Raw genomic sequence first — 15,622 nt, 5'->3', positions numbered from 1 at the left:
TTTTTTTTATAAAAAATAATTTTAAAAAACAGTAAGAAAATCATTCCAAACAAAACCTAAGAAAATCAAATTGTGTTATCTGAAATTGAATCGATTAACTTAAACCGGACCAATTTAACGAACCGATTTATATATATATATATATATTTGATTGTAAGCCAATAATGCGAACCAAAGAAGCACGCCTAAGTAAACATTAGAGTAATTACCAGTTTAAAGGGTGCTAAATTTGTCAAACTTTTTTTTTTTGGGACATTTAGTCCATTTAAGGCAAACTCACACACACAGCGCATACACATAGACTCGAACCCTGGACCTCTTAGTTGGAAGTCTAAGCTCTCAACCACTAGGCCAAGGAGAGTTGTGTAAATTTGTCAAACTTGATAAGCTTCTTAGTAACTTTATTTATGTCTAGAAAAATAACGTATCGATGCGCTTTGCTTGGTTCCTGGAAGTTTCGGATCCCATCTCGACTGTCGCGCGTCTCTCTCTCCTCATTATTTGCAGGATTTTTCTGCTTGTGACTTGGAAATCAGCTCGTTCGTTGGCGGTAAAGATGTCTGGGAAGGGTGCGAAGGGCCTGATCACGGCGGGCAAATCATCAGTCCTCAAGGACAAGGATAAGAAGAAGCCGGTGTCCCGCTCCTCCCGTGCCGGTCTTCAGGTCAGATCTCTTACTTGTTTGTCCTGAGACATATATTTTCCTTCTCTTTCAAGGATCTTTTTGCTCTATCTGGAGTATTCCATGTATCTTTGACGGGTTCGTCTGCGGTCGCGAGAGTCATGATTTCAATGGCATTGAGCATGACTTGTAATTATTTATTTGGTGTTATCGGAGTTGTTTTTTGTTTTGGGATTTTTTTTTTTCACTGCTGAGAGTTTTTGGGATAGATTAGATTCAGCCAGATGATAAATTTTTTTGCGGTTTGGAATGTTGGAATTAGTAATGGGTTAAGGATAGGGCTGAATCTTTGGGGATAAGTTGTCTCACAATGGGTATGGAGTTATTTGGTTGCAAGTATTTTGAGTGTATTGCATTTGAAATGCAATTATTTTAATTTGATGACTGTTTGATTTGAGAATAAAAGAAATTCAAAGCATTTCTTTTAGGGGTTTTGAATACCTCAAACAAATCGTTTTTGATGAATTTGGAATTTGCCAATTTTCGCGACCTCTTAATCCGCTCAATCTTAAGACCTCAACAATGTCCCGTTCTCGACCCCACTCAACCCCACAACCTCGCAGCCTGGGTGTTCTAGCATCGATGTCCCATGGCAATCCCACTCAACCTCGCATCATCGCCATACCCTCTGGCATCATTGATCTTCGGTCCCATTCCCTTCATTACCTCAAATCGTCATAGCCATCCCCAACGATGCCATCAATTGGTGTTGCCATACCCCCACCCTCTGTCTTGTGCTCTAATACATTTAAAAAATGGGATTTTTACATACATAACATTTGAAACTATTGTAAATACATATCACATGCCTAAACTTTTATATTTACTGATATACCACATAAAACCCCCCTTTTCATCTATTCTAACACTCTGTTACTACCCGAAATTCCCTATCAACCTCGCACCTTCCTTCCACCCGCCTTCAGGTAGGAGGAGAGAACAATAGCCGATGGCTACCATGGCTACAGCCTCCGCTCTCGACGAGCTTCTTCGTTGCAAGCTCCACGTCGACGCTCACAAGAACGAGTGCAACATGTATTGCCTTGACTGTATGAACGACGCTCTCTGCTCTCTTTGTCTCACTTATCACCGTGACCACCACCCCATCCAGGTCGCGATGGCTCTGCTATGCTATGTTTTTTTGGGTATTGTGGCTCTACTATGTTTTCCGCCAATGGAAGAGGTAGCAATTGACTGGTTTTTTTAGATTTCAGATTAGAAGATCATCACCCATGCCATCAACAGCCATATGGAGCAGCCACTCCGTTGCGAATCTTCTTAAGATACAAGATTCAAACATATGGAAGTTTAAATAATGCATGGTGTTTCGCTGGCATTCAGGTCCAACAAACTTCAAGAGGCTATAACATATCACATATTTAACCAAGAAGAAATCTAAAAGTAGAAGGGAAATTCACCTGAAGCTGCAGCGAGTGAAGAAGAAAATTCCAGACAATCTTAGAATCTCCCTTGAAAAGGAAGGCAATTGTAGAAGGAGCAAAATCATGAATGAAAACTTGATTGTAATTGAGCACCACCTCTGTGGGATCGTTTGCAGCCACCATCCCAACCAAGCTACCGCCTACCGCTATAGTTTACCACCGCCTTTTTCAACAAGCTCCATGCCTAGTTCTCAAGAACTTGGTCAGAGAACGGCGGCGACAGATCGACAAGGGAGGAGGTGGAAGACCGACAAGGGAGGAGGCGGCAGGCCGATAGGGATTTTTGACGGGATAGTAACAGAGTGTTAGAATAGATGAAAATGGGGGTTTTAGGTGGTATATCAGTAAATACAAAAGTTTAAGTATTGAATATGTATTTACAATAGTTTCAAGTGTTATGTATGTAAAAATCCCTTAAAATATAAATATAAATAAATAAATACATAAATATGCACACACACAATTTATATTCATTTTACTTCCAACCAAACACAAAAAATGATTTCTTATATCTATTTTACAATCAATCAAACAATCATGACTATTCCAAATCTCTTGTATTTATTTTACATTGCAAATGAAATACATGCAAATTCTAGATAATGGCAGTCAAATAACCCTTATAAGTGTCGGGAAGTCTTTAAACTCATTTTTAAAAAAGTGAGTTTCAATTTATTGTAATCATAAAATATTATTAAATTAATGGATGATGATTTAAAATACTACTTTTAATTAATAAATAATAAATTTATAAAAGATGAGGGTGATTAAAAGTGAAACTCAATGTATAGCTCAAACAAACACATAAATTGAGTCACTGCAAACTAATTGATATCAATGCAACACACTTCAATGTGACTCACTTCTAGAACTAAGATCCAAAAGATCCAAACACTTCGTGGAACAAACTCGCCCTAGATGATTTAGTATTGTTGCAAGCCAAAATTTTCTTCTTAATACTAAGAAAGTCTTTTAATGGTTTACTTTGTATAGCTCGAGCATTTCCACATACAATTAGCTTGAATTGATGACTTTTGAAATGTACATTTTTGTACCCAAGAAAGATGCCTGGTGCTTAAATTGATGATTGAGTAGTATTGTTTGAATTGGACAAGAATAGAGCAAATTTCTTGGGACTCCTAATGATTCCCCATTTATTAATATATTTGATAAATCTCTTAATTACTTTTAAAAAAAATATTATAATGAGATGGAATTTTGTACCTATGATTATAGTTGAACAGTGGTGGCTTGGAGTGCGGAAATGCTTAGGGTGGAAATGCTTTAAAGAATTTGGTATCATCACTCATTCTCCACTCATCTGGCATCCTTTTAGTCTTCAAAATAGTATTAAAAAGTTTAGTAAGCCATGAAATTCCTTCATCTCCTAAGCATTTCCACACCTCTATTGGGATATCATCAGGTCCAACAGTTTTTCCACCCTTCATTTTCTTTAAAGCCTCTCTAACTTCAGTTTTACTAATACGCCGATTGTGCGAATTATAGAGGTATTAAGTTAATGTGTCATACTTTAAAACTATGGGAGCGAGTTATGGAGCATAGGTTGCGGCATGATACTAATGTTTCTCAAAATCAATTTGGATTCATGTCGGGTAGGTCGACTATGGAAGCCATACATTTATTAAGAGGTTTGATGGAGAAATATAGAGAAAATAAGGAGGATCTACATATGATATTTATTGATTTAGAAAAAGCATATGATAAAGTTCCAAGAGAAGTGCTATGGAGAGTTCTTGAAAAGAAAGGAGTCAATAATGCTTATATTCAAATCATTAAAGATATGTATGCAGGAGCTATTACTTGTGTTCAAACACAAGGTGGTTTGACCAAGTATTTCCATATTTCGGTTGGGTTACATCAAGGATCAGCCTTAAGCCCATATCTTTTTGCTTTAGTCATGGATGTTCTCACTAGACATTTGCAAGAGGATGTACCTTGGTGTATGCTTTTTGCTGATGATATTCTTCTTATTGATAAGACTAGAGAGAGAATTGAAGGTACACTTGAATTATGGAGGTCAACCTTAGAGTTTAAAGGTTTTCGCTTGAGTACATCTAAAACGAAATATATGGAGTGTAATTTTAAAGTAATAGAACTATTGAGGGGATTATGACTTTGGACGATCAAGTCATTAATAAGAGTACACGTTTTAGATATCTTGGATCTATTGTTCAGAGTGATGGTGAAATAGATGGGGATATTATCAACAGAATTCAAGTTGGATGGTTGAAGTGGAGGAATGCATCGGGCTTGTTATGTGATAGAAATGTACCCCTCAAACTTAAGGGAAAATTCTATAAGATGGTAGTGAGGCCTGCAATGCTTTATGGTGCCGAATGTTGGCCATTAAAAGAGAAGCATAATACTAAGTTAAGTGTGGCAGAGATGAGGATGCTCAGGTGGATGAGTGGCTTTACCCTTAGAGATAGAATTCGAAATGAGCATATACATGAAAACGTTGGAGTAGCTCCAGTAGAAGATAAGATTAGAGAGAGTCGCCTTAGATGGTTTGGTCACATAAAAAGGCGGCCTTCCGACGACCCAGTTAAGAGAGTAGAGGTATTAGATTTGACTTGTGTTAAGAAAGGTAGGGGTAGACCTAAAAAGACCTGGTTAGAAAATATTAGGAATGACCTTTCTTTATTAGATTTAAACGAGAATTTGACTTTTAATAGGACACAATGGAGAAAAAGGATTCATGTAGCCGACCCCACGTAGTGGGATAAAGGCTTGATGTTGTTGTTGTTGTAAAGTAAAGTTAATTCTATTGAGTGGCTACGGCGAAGACCGTTGGGACTGCTGAAAGACGATGGTGGCAGGCAGCGGACAACAGGTGTTGGTGGAGATGATGGTTGCCATGGGCGGTCAAAGAAGCACTTTGAGTGGTGTAAAATGTTCTCGCTCAAATTGGGCGATAAAATTTTACCTAAAAAATAAACTAAAATGGAATACATTGCATTTACCTTACTTAACCTTAGATCTGCTTTTTAATCAACCTTCGGCATTTCTAGTTATTTGTCAAACTTGAGGGGATGATCTAGTGGCTAACATGGTAGTAAATATTTTTTGAGCCTCCCTAAAGACCTTGGTTTGAATTTAACCAAGTGTTATCAAAGATAAGTGAGTGCTCGCCTAGGTGCTGGTGTGAGTTGTGGCGAGGCTCCAACAACTCAAATAAGTGCCGTGGCGAGCGAGCACCATGTGTATGCTATAAAAATTATAAAACAATTTGCATCACATAGGTAAGTGGCTAGATGCTTGTTTCCTTTTACCAAACACTTTTTTAGGTTGGTTCCATAGCCTAACCGCTACTTAGGTGAATGCTTTATTAGAATACAATAGACGTCGCAATGCAAATAATTTTATTATTGTTTAATGCATACTCACTCATTTTATTAGCTTGATGGCTACAAATATAATAATGGGGAAGATTCTATGGTTGATGAAGAAGAATAAATAGATACTAATACTAGTAAATATTAAATTAACCTTACACCATGAAAGCTATCAAAATTTTGTTTGTTTGTTTAAACTTAAAACATTATTTTTATACTTTATTTTAGACAAGCTATATGGCAGTATTTTTTCATTTTGGTATTTTAGAATGATATAAAACTTAAAAAATGCAATTTTCTATTATATTTTAATATTTTATTGTTATGATCATGAAATTATACCCTCCAAAAGTATTCAACACAGTTTAATAAGTGAACTTTAGTGCCTCACTTTGCTCATGGGAACGCTTGTGCTTTGGGCCTCCGGGCATTAAACAATCATATGGTCTTATGGACCCAAAACGTCTTTAATAACATTGTTTTGGCCCTTTAACCTTGTAGTCCTTTACGAATTTTGTTAGGGGGATTCAATAGTTCACTTGAGAGTATGGATCTTGAATTTCTAACTTTGGATTGAGCGAAAATGATTGAATTGAAGGCCTTTTTATGAATGTATGGAACTGCTCTCATGAACCATCACGTGGCTAGCACTTGCGCGCTCAAATTCGGGTTGGGCCTCCATTATATCTCTAATTTGCAAGGATATTAGAGGACAAGAGTAGCTAATCGTGTGGTGCATGCAAACATACTATTTCATCCATCTTATTGATGGGAATTTTTTTAGCAGTATTGATCTTTCCCAGCTCATAATCAACAAATTGGACACCATTGTTGGCAAAAGGAAAAAAATCTATCTTTATCTCAAATTGAATATTTGTTACAACCAATGTGTGATGTGATTGAGCATAATTGTTAAAGTATTTTTGGAGAAAATCCATTTTTTTTAATTTCAGCTAGCAAGGAAGGGCAAGTTGATGACAACCACAACTTTTGACATGCTTCCCTTTGATGGCTACACGAGGTTTGTTCGCCTTGGTAGTCAGAGGCGTTGAGCGTGGAAGAGAATAAACAGGCTTGGTTGGTATGATAAGTGCAACTTAGGGGCCATTTTGCCCATTTCAAGTTTGATTGAACCTCATTATGGTTTATTTAAGTGCATACAAATGTTTTTCACTTGTTTGGGCCATTCCACATTTTGGTTGATTTGGGATTGTTCAGGCACCAGGTCAGTTAAATTAGTTAGAATGTATTCCAACTCAATTTGCATATTCTTCGCCACTTTAAAAATTGTGCTTTAGATAGGTTTTCAAGAACCAAACATTTATATCATAAATAGAATCTCTTACAACCATGGTGCCTAGAGAATGAATTGGTTTAAATGCCTCATATTTGGTGCAAGGTTTAAAATTACGCAACTAGTTATTGAGGCATATTTCGTTCGTGAGGTGAGGCATAAGCCTCAAGGCAATTTTGAGGCATAAGTCTCAAAATTAAAAAATTTTTACGTAAGATGAAAATGAAGTTTAAAAGTGATTTTTTTATATAATACTCAAATAATGTGTTAAAAGATGATATATTAATTTTCTATTGAACTATGAATAATAAATTGGTATATATATAAAATAAAAAATTGCACAAGATGTAAAGTGACAAGTGATAAATTGAATGTAAAAATTAAAATTCAAATATTATAAGAGCAAGGCAATATTAAATATAAAAATTGCATGAAAGTATAATATAAGATTAAGTTCAACTGCAAATTTTTTCTTTCTTAGTTCCCTACTCATCCACATTTAAATTTCTAAAGAAAGCTAAAATAGTTGGCAACAACTCAAAAATCGTCTGCTTTGTCATCATCGAGGCGTCTTTATTTAAGTCATCATCATAACTAATTGGTCTTTCCATGGCCTCATCCTATGGAACCCAATACCTCTCAAACTGCTTCTTCTTCATTTATTTCAGTCATTTTCTCTTTCATAAATATTTTCCATCAGCATAATGATTTGATTATACTCCAAAATTGATAGAGGAGGTGGTGGTGGTGTGCGGTTTTCAAGTGATCCTCGACGGCGGCTACGACGGTGGTGGCTACGACAAAGATGGCGGGCTGGAGATCGAGGTAGTTAAGAGGAAGTTGCTACAGCTTAAGAATTTATGAAGGTGTGATTTGTTCGTGGCTTTAGCTTAGGATTTAGATACATTTTAATAAAAATGTATAAATAGGTGAGGTATGCACCTCATGCCAGCGAGGCAAGGCACGCTTCAAGGTGGGCCTCAGCCAAGCTGAGGCGCAAATCTCATAAAAAAATCTCTAGGCATTTTTCATTGAAATTGTGCTGAGGTGAGCCTCATGGTGTGCTTTGGGCATGGGTTAAACTCGAAATTGACCCACTCTTAACATGTTTGATGCAAACTCGACATGGCTTGACCCAACCCGCTAACTTGGTTGATTGCGACGGGCGAGTGTAGGCGAGCTGGTGGAGGGTGAGGGCGAGTGCGAGTGAGCGACTGCGAAGTGTGAGCACCAGCAGTGCGAAGACTGTAAGATGCAACAAATGGACCGAGCTAGCAGGCGATGGACTGGTCAAACGGGTTGCGTTCGGTTCGCGAGTTAACTTGAACCCAACCCGATATTTCAATTGGGTTGAAAAATTAAACTAGAATCCGAATTTTTTGGGTCGGGTCCGGATTAGATTTTCAGGTCGTGTCATATATTGGCACCCCTACCCTCGTCCTTGAAGACATTTGTCCATGAATGATGAATCAACAATCTACTTTGTTCTATATGTTGCATTGGTTTTCTACATACTAGGCACTGGTGTTAGAATTTCTCCATTTCAAATTGATTAGAGTGCTGTTGGTGGAGTGGTTTCGTATAAATTGTTGAAACCTAAAACATGTTGTTGGTTTTGGTCTATAAGTTTTATTTGTTAGACCATGCTGTGAAGTATACTGATATTCCTTCTGGTTTTAGACATTTCTTTATTAAAGAAAATCATGAAAATGGCCTTTTATTTATTTTACCATAATTTACAGCTTATGCTAACTACTTTTGTTATGGGCTGCCCAGGTGGTGCTACTTCCAACATGTATTTATTTCATTGGTTTCTAGAATCCCTTTTTAATCAACACTAATCTAAAGCAAGCATGAACTTCAAGGTAAGCTAATTAGAACCAACATGGACCATTGGACCTCATTGTGCCTTTAACTGGCGTTTGAATGAAACTCTACAAAATCAAGAAAATGATGCCATCCTGAGCAACTTCACCATTACCTTGAATCTCGTGATCTCCATGATGCCTTAGCCCTTCGTCAAACCTATCATTTTTACTTGTTATAGACAATCCTTTCTTCAACTTTTGGCTTCCTAACCAAGACATCAAAAGCGAAGGGGGCTGTAGGCTGCTCCTTCAGCTGGCCAACATTAAAGATATACAATAGAAGGAAAAATTCAATGCAAAAAGGTCAGCTGCACGACTTTATATACAATAGAGGTTGCATCAGAGCGTGGGATCTATCCTGTAGGCTCTAGTATATCTGAAACCGTGAGAGGGTGGCTGTAGCTGCTCGATGCAGCTAAGAGAGGTTGTGGCTGTAGCTGCTCATACACATTTTAGAATGAAATATTTTCAAATATTTCCACCTTGTTGGATGGTGCAGCGGGCCTCCGATCACTCATGACTTTACTATTTTACCATTTCAATCACTTAAATTTATATGCCTCTAACATTAATATCAAAGCTGTTGACACATGACCATAAGTTTCAAATTGACTCCATTTTTAACGCCCATATTACCACTCTTGCTGTAATTAAGACCCCTATGCTATTTTTTGTTCATTATACATGTCATTGATGACTTGCACATGGCTCATCAACCAAATAACCCAAGTTTGACGCTTGGAACATGGCAATGACATAAGCCATTGCAATGCCCCATTAAAATTTGTGTTCTTGATTCAGATGCATTTCATGTTTCTTTCAAGTTCAAGCGTGAAGTTGGAGAAGTATCTATAAGGAGATCCATTGTTGACCTCGCTGGACCAAAAGATTTTGAACTCGCGTAGGTAACCCGAACATCAGAGGATTCTCCCGAGTGGGGTGAATACTCTTTGGAGAGGCTTTAAATCACTTTTGACATGTTATCTATGGGGCGTGACTTGGAACGATAGGCGCTACTCTCCAAGTCTCCTACCAAATGAACCATCCCACATAAAAAAATACCCATAAAATGAACCATTTGACAAATGCAATTACCCCCGCAATTTATGAAGATGTTCAAATGACTTGACGAGTCTTGATATGAGCAATCTTTGTTTCTGAAAGAATCACTACTTTGCTGATTTCTTCTCTTCCACCAGTAAACTTCTTCTTGAGTTGGAGGTTCAACATTTGGCGTCTCACCTAGAAACTCGCTCATTAGGAAAAGAACTGCATTAAAGTTACTCAACATACACAAATTCACATAGATTATTAAGTTTGTCTTTTATAACAAATTTTTTAATTTTACCTATTCTACCTGTTTGAACTTCAACTGGACGGAGAGCAGCCATTGGCGAATTATCATCTTTTTCAACATCAACAGGAGAGAAAGAGTGTTGATTAGCCGAGGAATTTGACGAGGCAACGAGCTCATGAATCTCGATTTTTGACTTCGTCTCTTCTATTTTCATTTTCTTCTTCTTCTGAGAAGAAATTAGCTTTTCTTTTTGCTTGTCAAATAAAGTTGAAATTATGTTGTCCTTGAAAATATTGATTTTATCTTTGGGAGCTTTCATCTTTTACAAGAATAGGCCCTTGCGGAGCTCAAAGGCTAGAAAGGGATGAAGAAAAATCATTTGAATGAGAAATAATTGTCTCATATTTATAGGCTATGTATTGAATGACGTGGACAAAAGGACAATGGTAGAAGTCAATATCAAGTAAAACATGATTCAAGTTAAGCTAACTCAGACTACTTTGCTCAAATAAGACTCGCTAGTCGACTACTAGAGAACTCGCCTCAAGGAAATGACTAGAGTCTCATACCTCGTCCTAGCCAAGCGGATATGATCTATGAAGTTGGCTCTAGTGAGACTACTTAAGGGATGACTCCCTTTATAAGAGAAACTATTTTCAGCTGTTCGGCCATGCCAAACCAAAAACTTTTTCGAAGCTTGGCATATGACTTCATCAAGTCTGACATTCAAATAGGGCTACATAACTATTGTATTTTTTCTTATTTTTCTTTAGTGTCATGTATGCAGCCAATCTATAATGCTCAACCTTTGACCTAGATCTATAAAAAGGGGTTGAGGGGTGAACTCAATTTACATAATAATTTGTAATCAGTTTATTTTATAGAAATATCATAGTTTCTTGCTTAGAATTTCTCTCTCTCTCTCTATTTTTTTTTGTTCTCGTTTCACTTACCATTCTCAATATAATTAGATGTGATTTACGAACAATTTGCAACTCAACAGCTACATGCTCTAACTTCAATGTTTAATTCAACTAAAGAGCTAGTAGCTGGCAAATTTAAAACTGATAGAGGAAATCTTTATTTGAAAACGTTATATAATTGGCTTATAACAACTCTATATTTTCTTCGTTCATTCAGTTCCCAGTCGGCCGTGTTCACCGTTTGCTCAAGTCGCGCATTGCTACAAATGGAAGAGTCGGAGCTACTGCTGCAGTTTATTGTGCTGCCATTTTGGAATACCTTACTGCTGAAGTTCTGGAGCTTGCTGGCAATGCAAGCAAGGATCTGAAGGTGAAACGTATAACACCAAGACATTTACAGCTCGCAATTCGTGGAGATGAAGAGCTTGATACACTCATCAAAGGAACCATAGCAGGCGGTGGTGTTATCCCCCACATCCACAAGTCTCTCATCAACAAATCTTCCAAAGAGTAATTTTGATTATATAGTTTCTACATGATGTGGCGTGCCAGTGGAGAATACAATTGTGTACTATGTACTCTGTACTCCAAAAAAAATGAAGGGCAAAATCATCCACTCAGCTTGCAGTGAATACTACAGAGTATTCACCTACTATTTATCCTTGGTAACCAGCTCTCTCTACTTGTATCCCATGCACATCTGAATATTAACGGGAATTTATTTTAATGGCCAAAATATTTTCACTTCTTGCCTGATTGTAGCTTACAAATTATCAACAGTAGTATTTTACTTCATGTTGTGGTGGGCCAGTATGATATTATATTTCCTTCGTATTAGTGAGAGGGATGAATCTTATTTCTCAAATTAAGGTGCTTGTAATGAGTTTCATATTTGGGATTAATTATTCTGTGTGGATGTTGAACTCCATTCGGAGACCAACCAGAATGCGTCATGTCACCTCTTCGTTCGGTAGTGTGGCTCGGTACTACTCGGCACCGCGGCTCGGTACCGATGACATGGCGCGTTCGGCCTCCGCATAGAATAATTTTTCCATACTTGGACTCCTTGAGTACATTAATGATTATAAAATGAGATTTCTTGGGTTGGCAAATCTCATTATTAATAATTATTTGTATTCAATATATTGTGTTGAGAGATTTTGCTTCCTGCAGTTATTGTGCTTGGTTCTATTTAGTAGAGATGATTCTTTATAGGCTATAAATGCATTTTTCCTTGTTAGTGGTGTATGCCTTAGCATTTGTTTGTATGTTTTAATTATTGATAATATATATAACCTATCAATATTTCATGTGCTCATATAATTATGTTTATTATTTAAATAATATATAACATGCTTGTGTAAATAATGCATGTATTGTTGATAAAATCTTTTTTAATATTTGTTAGTAAGGTTGATTAGTCCATAGAAAAATCATTGAATTTTTATGGGTTGGTGCCCACCTAGGGTGTCATAAAAAAATAGATTTGTTGAGTCTTAGAATATTTGTGGTGGTAGAGAGATATAGAGTTTAACGTCTAAGTTTTATATGAGGATCTAATATATTGACATATAAGAGAGGGATGAAAGAGTCATAAGAGACTCCATGTTTTTTACATGGAAAATCTTGAAAAGGGGAAAAATCATAGGGCCTAACCCAATTAAAATGATTCCACTAGTATTTGTTGTATATTATAAATGAGACATTTTATTGGGCGGAAAACATTGGCTTAATCTAACAAATATATGTCATATAGAGCACATTACTTAGCGGGAGTTGAAGAAACTAGTAATATAAAAGTTGTTGATTGGCCTAGCCTATTAATTGGCATGCGACGTTGGTCGGAGGTATTGTAGTTGGCAAGCGACGGAGGTCGAAGGGACCGTAGTCAGCGGGCGACAGAGGTCGGAGGGATAATATTAGGCAGGTGACGGAGGTCGGGGAGATTGTAGTCGGCAGGTGACGGTGATTGGAGAGACTATAGTCGGTGGACGACAAAGGTTGAAGGAACCGTAGTCGACGTGTGACAAAGGTCGGAGGGATCGTAGTGGGAAGTGATGGAGGTTGGAGGGAATGTAGTCAGCATGCGACGGAGGTCGGAGGGACTGTAATCGACTTGCGATGGATGTCAGACTGATTGTAGTCAGCAGTTAATAGAGGTCAGAGCGACTGTATTCAACGAGTGATGGTAGTTGGAGGGACCATAATCGACAAGCGATGGAGGTCGGAGGGAACGTAGTGGGCGTGTGATGAAGGTCAGAGAGACCGTAGTCAACAAATGATAGAGGTTAGAGGGATAATTGTCGGTGGGCGACGAAGGTCAAAGATACCATAATTGGCAGGCGATAGTGGTCGGAGGCCGATGGAGGTCAGAGGGACCATAGTCGACTTGCGACAGAGGTCGGAGGGACCATAATCGACGTGCGATGATTTTCGGAGGGACTGTAGTCACAGGGGGGGGATAGAAGGGTCGGAGGGATCATATTTTGCAACCGGACAGTGGTCAGAGTAATTGTAGTCGAGCAACGATTGGAGGACAGGTGGCGACGTTCGACGACAGGGCGGTGGTTCGGCGGTGGTTGGCAAAAGTTTGTCTATGGTGGTTCTGTGATCGTCGGTGTCGCATCGACTGATGGGAGGTGGTTCGTCGATAGTTGCCGGAAGTTCGTCGACGGTGGTACTTTGCTAGAACTCTGGGATCCTTGAAGCCTCAAAGCTCCTCTAAATTGACGCCAAATGTTCAAGCTTGCAAAGGTCCAAGCCCCCTTTTCTTCTGGGAAGTGGAGGTCTATTTATAAGTTTTTGAGAGTGACATGGCTCATACATATGGAGAAGATATGAGGTAATTTCGGAGTGCTCCATCAGATGACCCATATTGAACCTTCCAAATGTGTTTCGGTCCCTTGATTTTGACCCATTTGTGCTCGAATTGGACCAATTTTGATGTCGTTGGATACATCTCTTTGAGGCATTCAATTTGAGTATAGTTTTGCTGAAGTCAAAGTTTGGATTATCCAAAATTTAATTTTGGAAGTTTCCCACTTGAATATGCCTAGAGATTCATGCTCGGCCAAGACAAATTTTAATGACGTATCAAGATTATAGATATATACCATTAAAAAAATGGCAATAATGATTGGTGAGTAATTTATGGATGTATAAATATAGTATACATGCAAGTGGATGTTTTTTGTAAATGAATGATATAATTAGAAATTTGTACACATTTATTTTTAATAATACTATTTAATAAGCACCATTAAATGATTATAATATTTTTAAATCTTGTCCTTTTCTCTCTATCTATAATTATGATGGTATAATATCAATTTTTACTCATGCCTTTAGTGATATTTATGCCATGTGCTTTGCCATTTATAATTTACTTAGTAGGTTTGGCCCACTTTTTTTTTTTTTTACAAAACTCAAATTTATTATTTTATAAATTTTATGTTATTTATTATGCATCATTTAAAAGAGATATGTATACAGGAGTTATTACTTGTACTCAAGCATAAGGTGGTTTAACCAAGTATTTTCCTATTTAAGTTGGATTACATCAAGGATCAGGTTTAAGCTCATATCTTTTTTGCTTTAGTCATGGGTGTTCTCACTTGACATTGCAAGAGGTTATACCTTGGTGTATGCTTTTTGCTGATGATTTTCTTTTTGTTGAAAAGACTAGAGAGGGAGTTGAAGGCATACTTGAATCATGGAGGTCAACCTTGAAGTGTAAAGGCTTTTGTTTGAGTAGATCTCAAACTGAATATATGGAGTATAATTTTAGTGATAATAGATCTAGTTGAGGGATTATGACATTAGGTGATCAAGTCATTAATAAGAGTACATGTTTTTGAGATATTCGATTTATTGTTCAGAGTGGTGGTGAAATAGATGATGCTATTATTAGTAGAATTCAAGTTGGATGGTTAAAGTGGAGGAATGCATCGGGCTTGTTGTGTGATAGAAAAGTCCCCCTCAAACTTAAGGAAATTATATAAGATGGTGGTTAGATTTACAATGGTTTATGGTGCAGAATTTTGGTCATTAAAAAAGAAGCATAATATTAAGTTAAGTGTTGCAAAGATGCGGATGCTTAGGTGGATGAGTGTCTTTACTCTTAGAGACAAGATGCGAAATGAGCATATACATGAAAAGGTTGGAGTATCTGTGGTGAAAGATAAGGCTAGAGAGAGTCGTCTTAAATGGTTTGTTCACATAAAATGACGGCCTTCCGATGATATGATTAGTAAATTAAATGTATTAGATTTGACTTATGTTAAGTAAGGTAGAGGCAAACCTAAAAAGACTTGGTTAGAAAATAATAAAAATGATCTTTCTTCATTAGATTTAAATGAGAATTTAACTCTTAACAGGACACAATGGAGAAAAAAGATTCATATAGCCGACTCCACATAATGAGATAAAGGCTTTATTTTGTTCTTTTTGTATCATTTAAAAGAGAATTCTTAGACTTATGGTTTTGCTATATCATTAGAAGGTGATTAAGGTTATGAATTATTTAGTTGATTTAAAAGTGTTTTAAATTCTTGAATGAGTTATTGTATTAGTTAAATTTCATTTGTATTTTGATGGATAAATTAATAGGTAATATTGGATTTAGATGTTTCGCAGACCTTATTGGTAGATAATTCTTTTCAAAATTATGTTTATGTTTAATGGAAATAAATTCTTAATTTTCATCTCACATTCTCTAACTGGGCTTTTGTGACTTTCTTATAGGTCTGATGAGCAGAGTG

General features: G+C 37.0%; 1 protein-coding gene across 1 annotated transcript; it reads left to right on the top strand.

Annotated features, from left to right (window-relative positions):
• Positions 1-408: 408 nt before the first annotated feature.
• On the top strand, positions 409-11,689 carry LOC110104211 (probable histone H2A variant 3). Its single transcript, XM_020833213.2, has 2 exons — positions 409-664; positions 11,080-11,689. Exons 1-2 carry the CDS (start codon positions 431-433, stop codon positions 11,374-11,376), a joined length of 531 nt encoding a protein of 176 aa, XP_020688872.1. The 5' UTR covers positions 409-430; the 3' UTR covers positions 11,377-11,689.
• Positions 11,690-15,622: the final 3,933 nt, after the last annotated feature.

The sequence above is a fragment of the Dendrobium catenatum genome, unplaced genomic scaffold (assembly GCF_001605985.2).
Source record: "Dendrobium catenatum unplaced genomic scaffold, ASM160598v2 fragScaff_scaffold_231, whole genome shotgun sequence".
Lineage (NCBI taxonomy): Eukaryota > Viridiplantae > Streptophyta > Magnoliopsida > Asparagales > Orchidaceae > Dendrobium > Dendrobium catenatum.
The sequence above is the reverse complement of the archived record's forward strand: the minus strand, read 5'-3'. Positions and strand labels throughout refer to the sequence as shown.

What these genes read in the sequence shown, in the direction of transcription:
- LOC110104211 (XM_020833213.2), top strand. Translation starts at nt 431, where the DNA reads ATGCGCTTTGCTTGGTTCCTGGAAGTTTCGGATCCCATCTCGACTGTC. An exon ending in CCTCCCGTGCCGGTCTTCAG is followed by an intron (nt 665 to 11,079) that starts GTCAGATCTCTT and finishes TCGTTCATTCAG; the next exon opens with TTCCCAGTCGGCCGTGTTCA.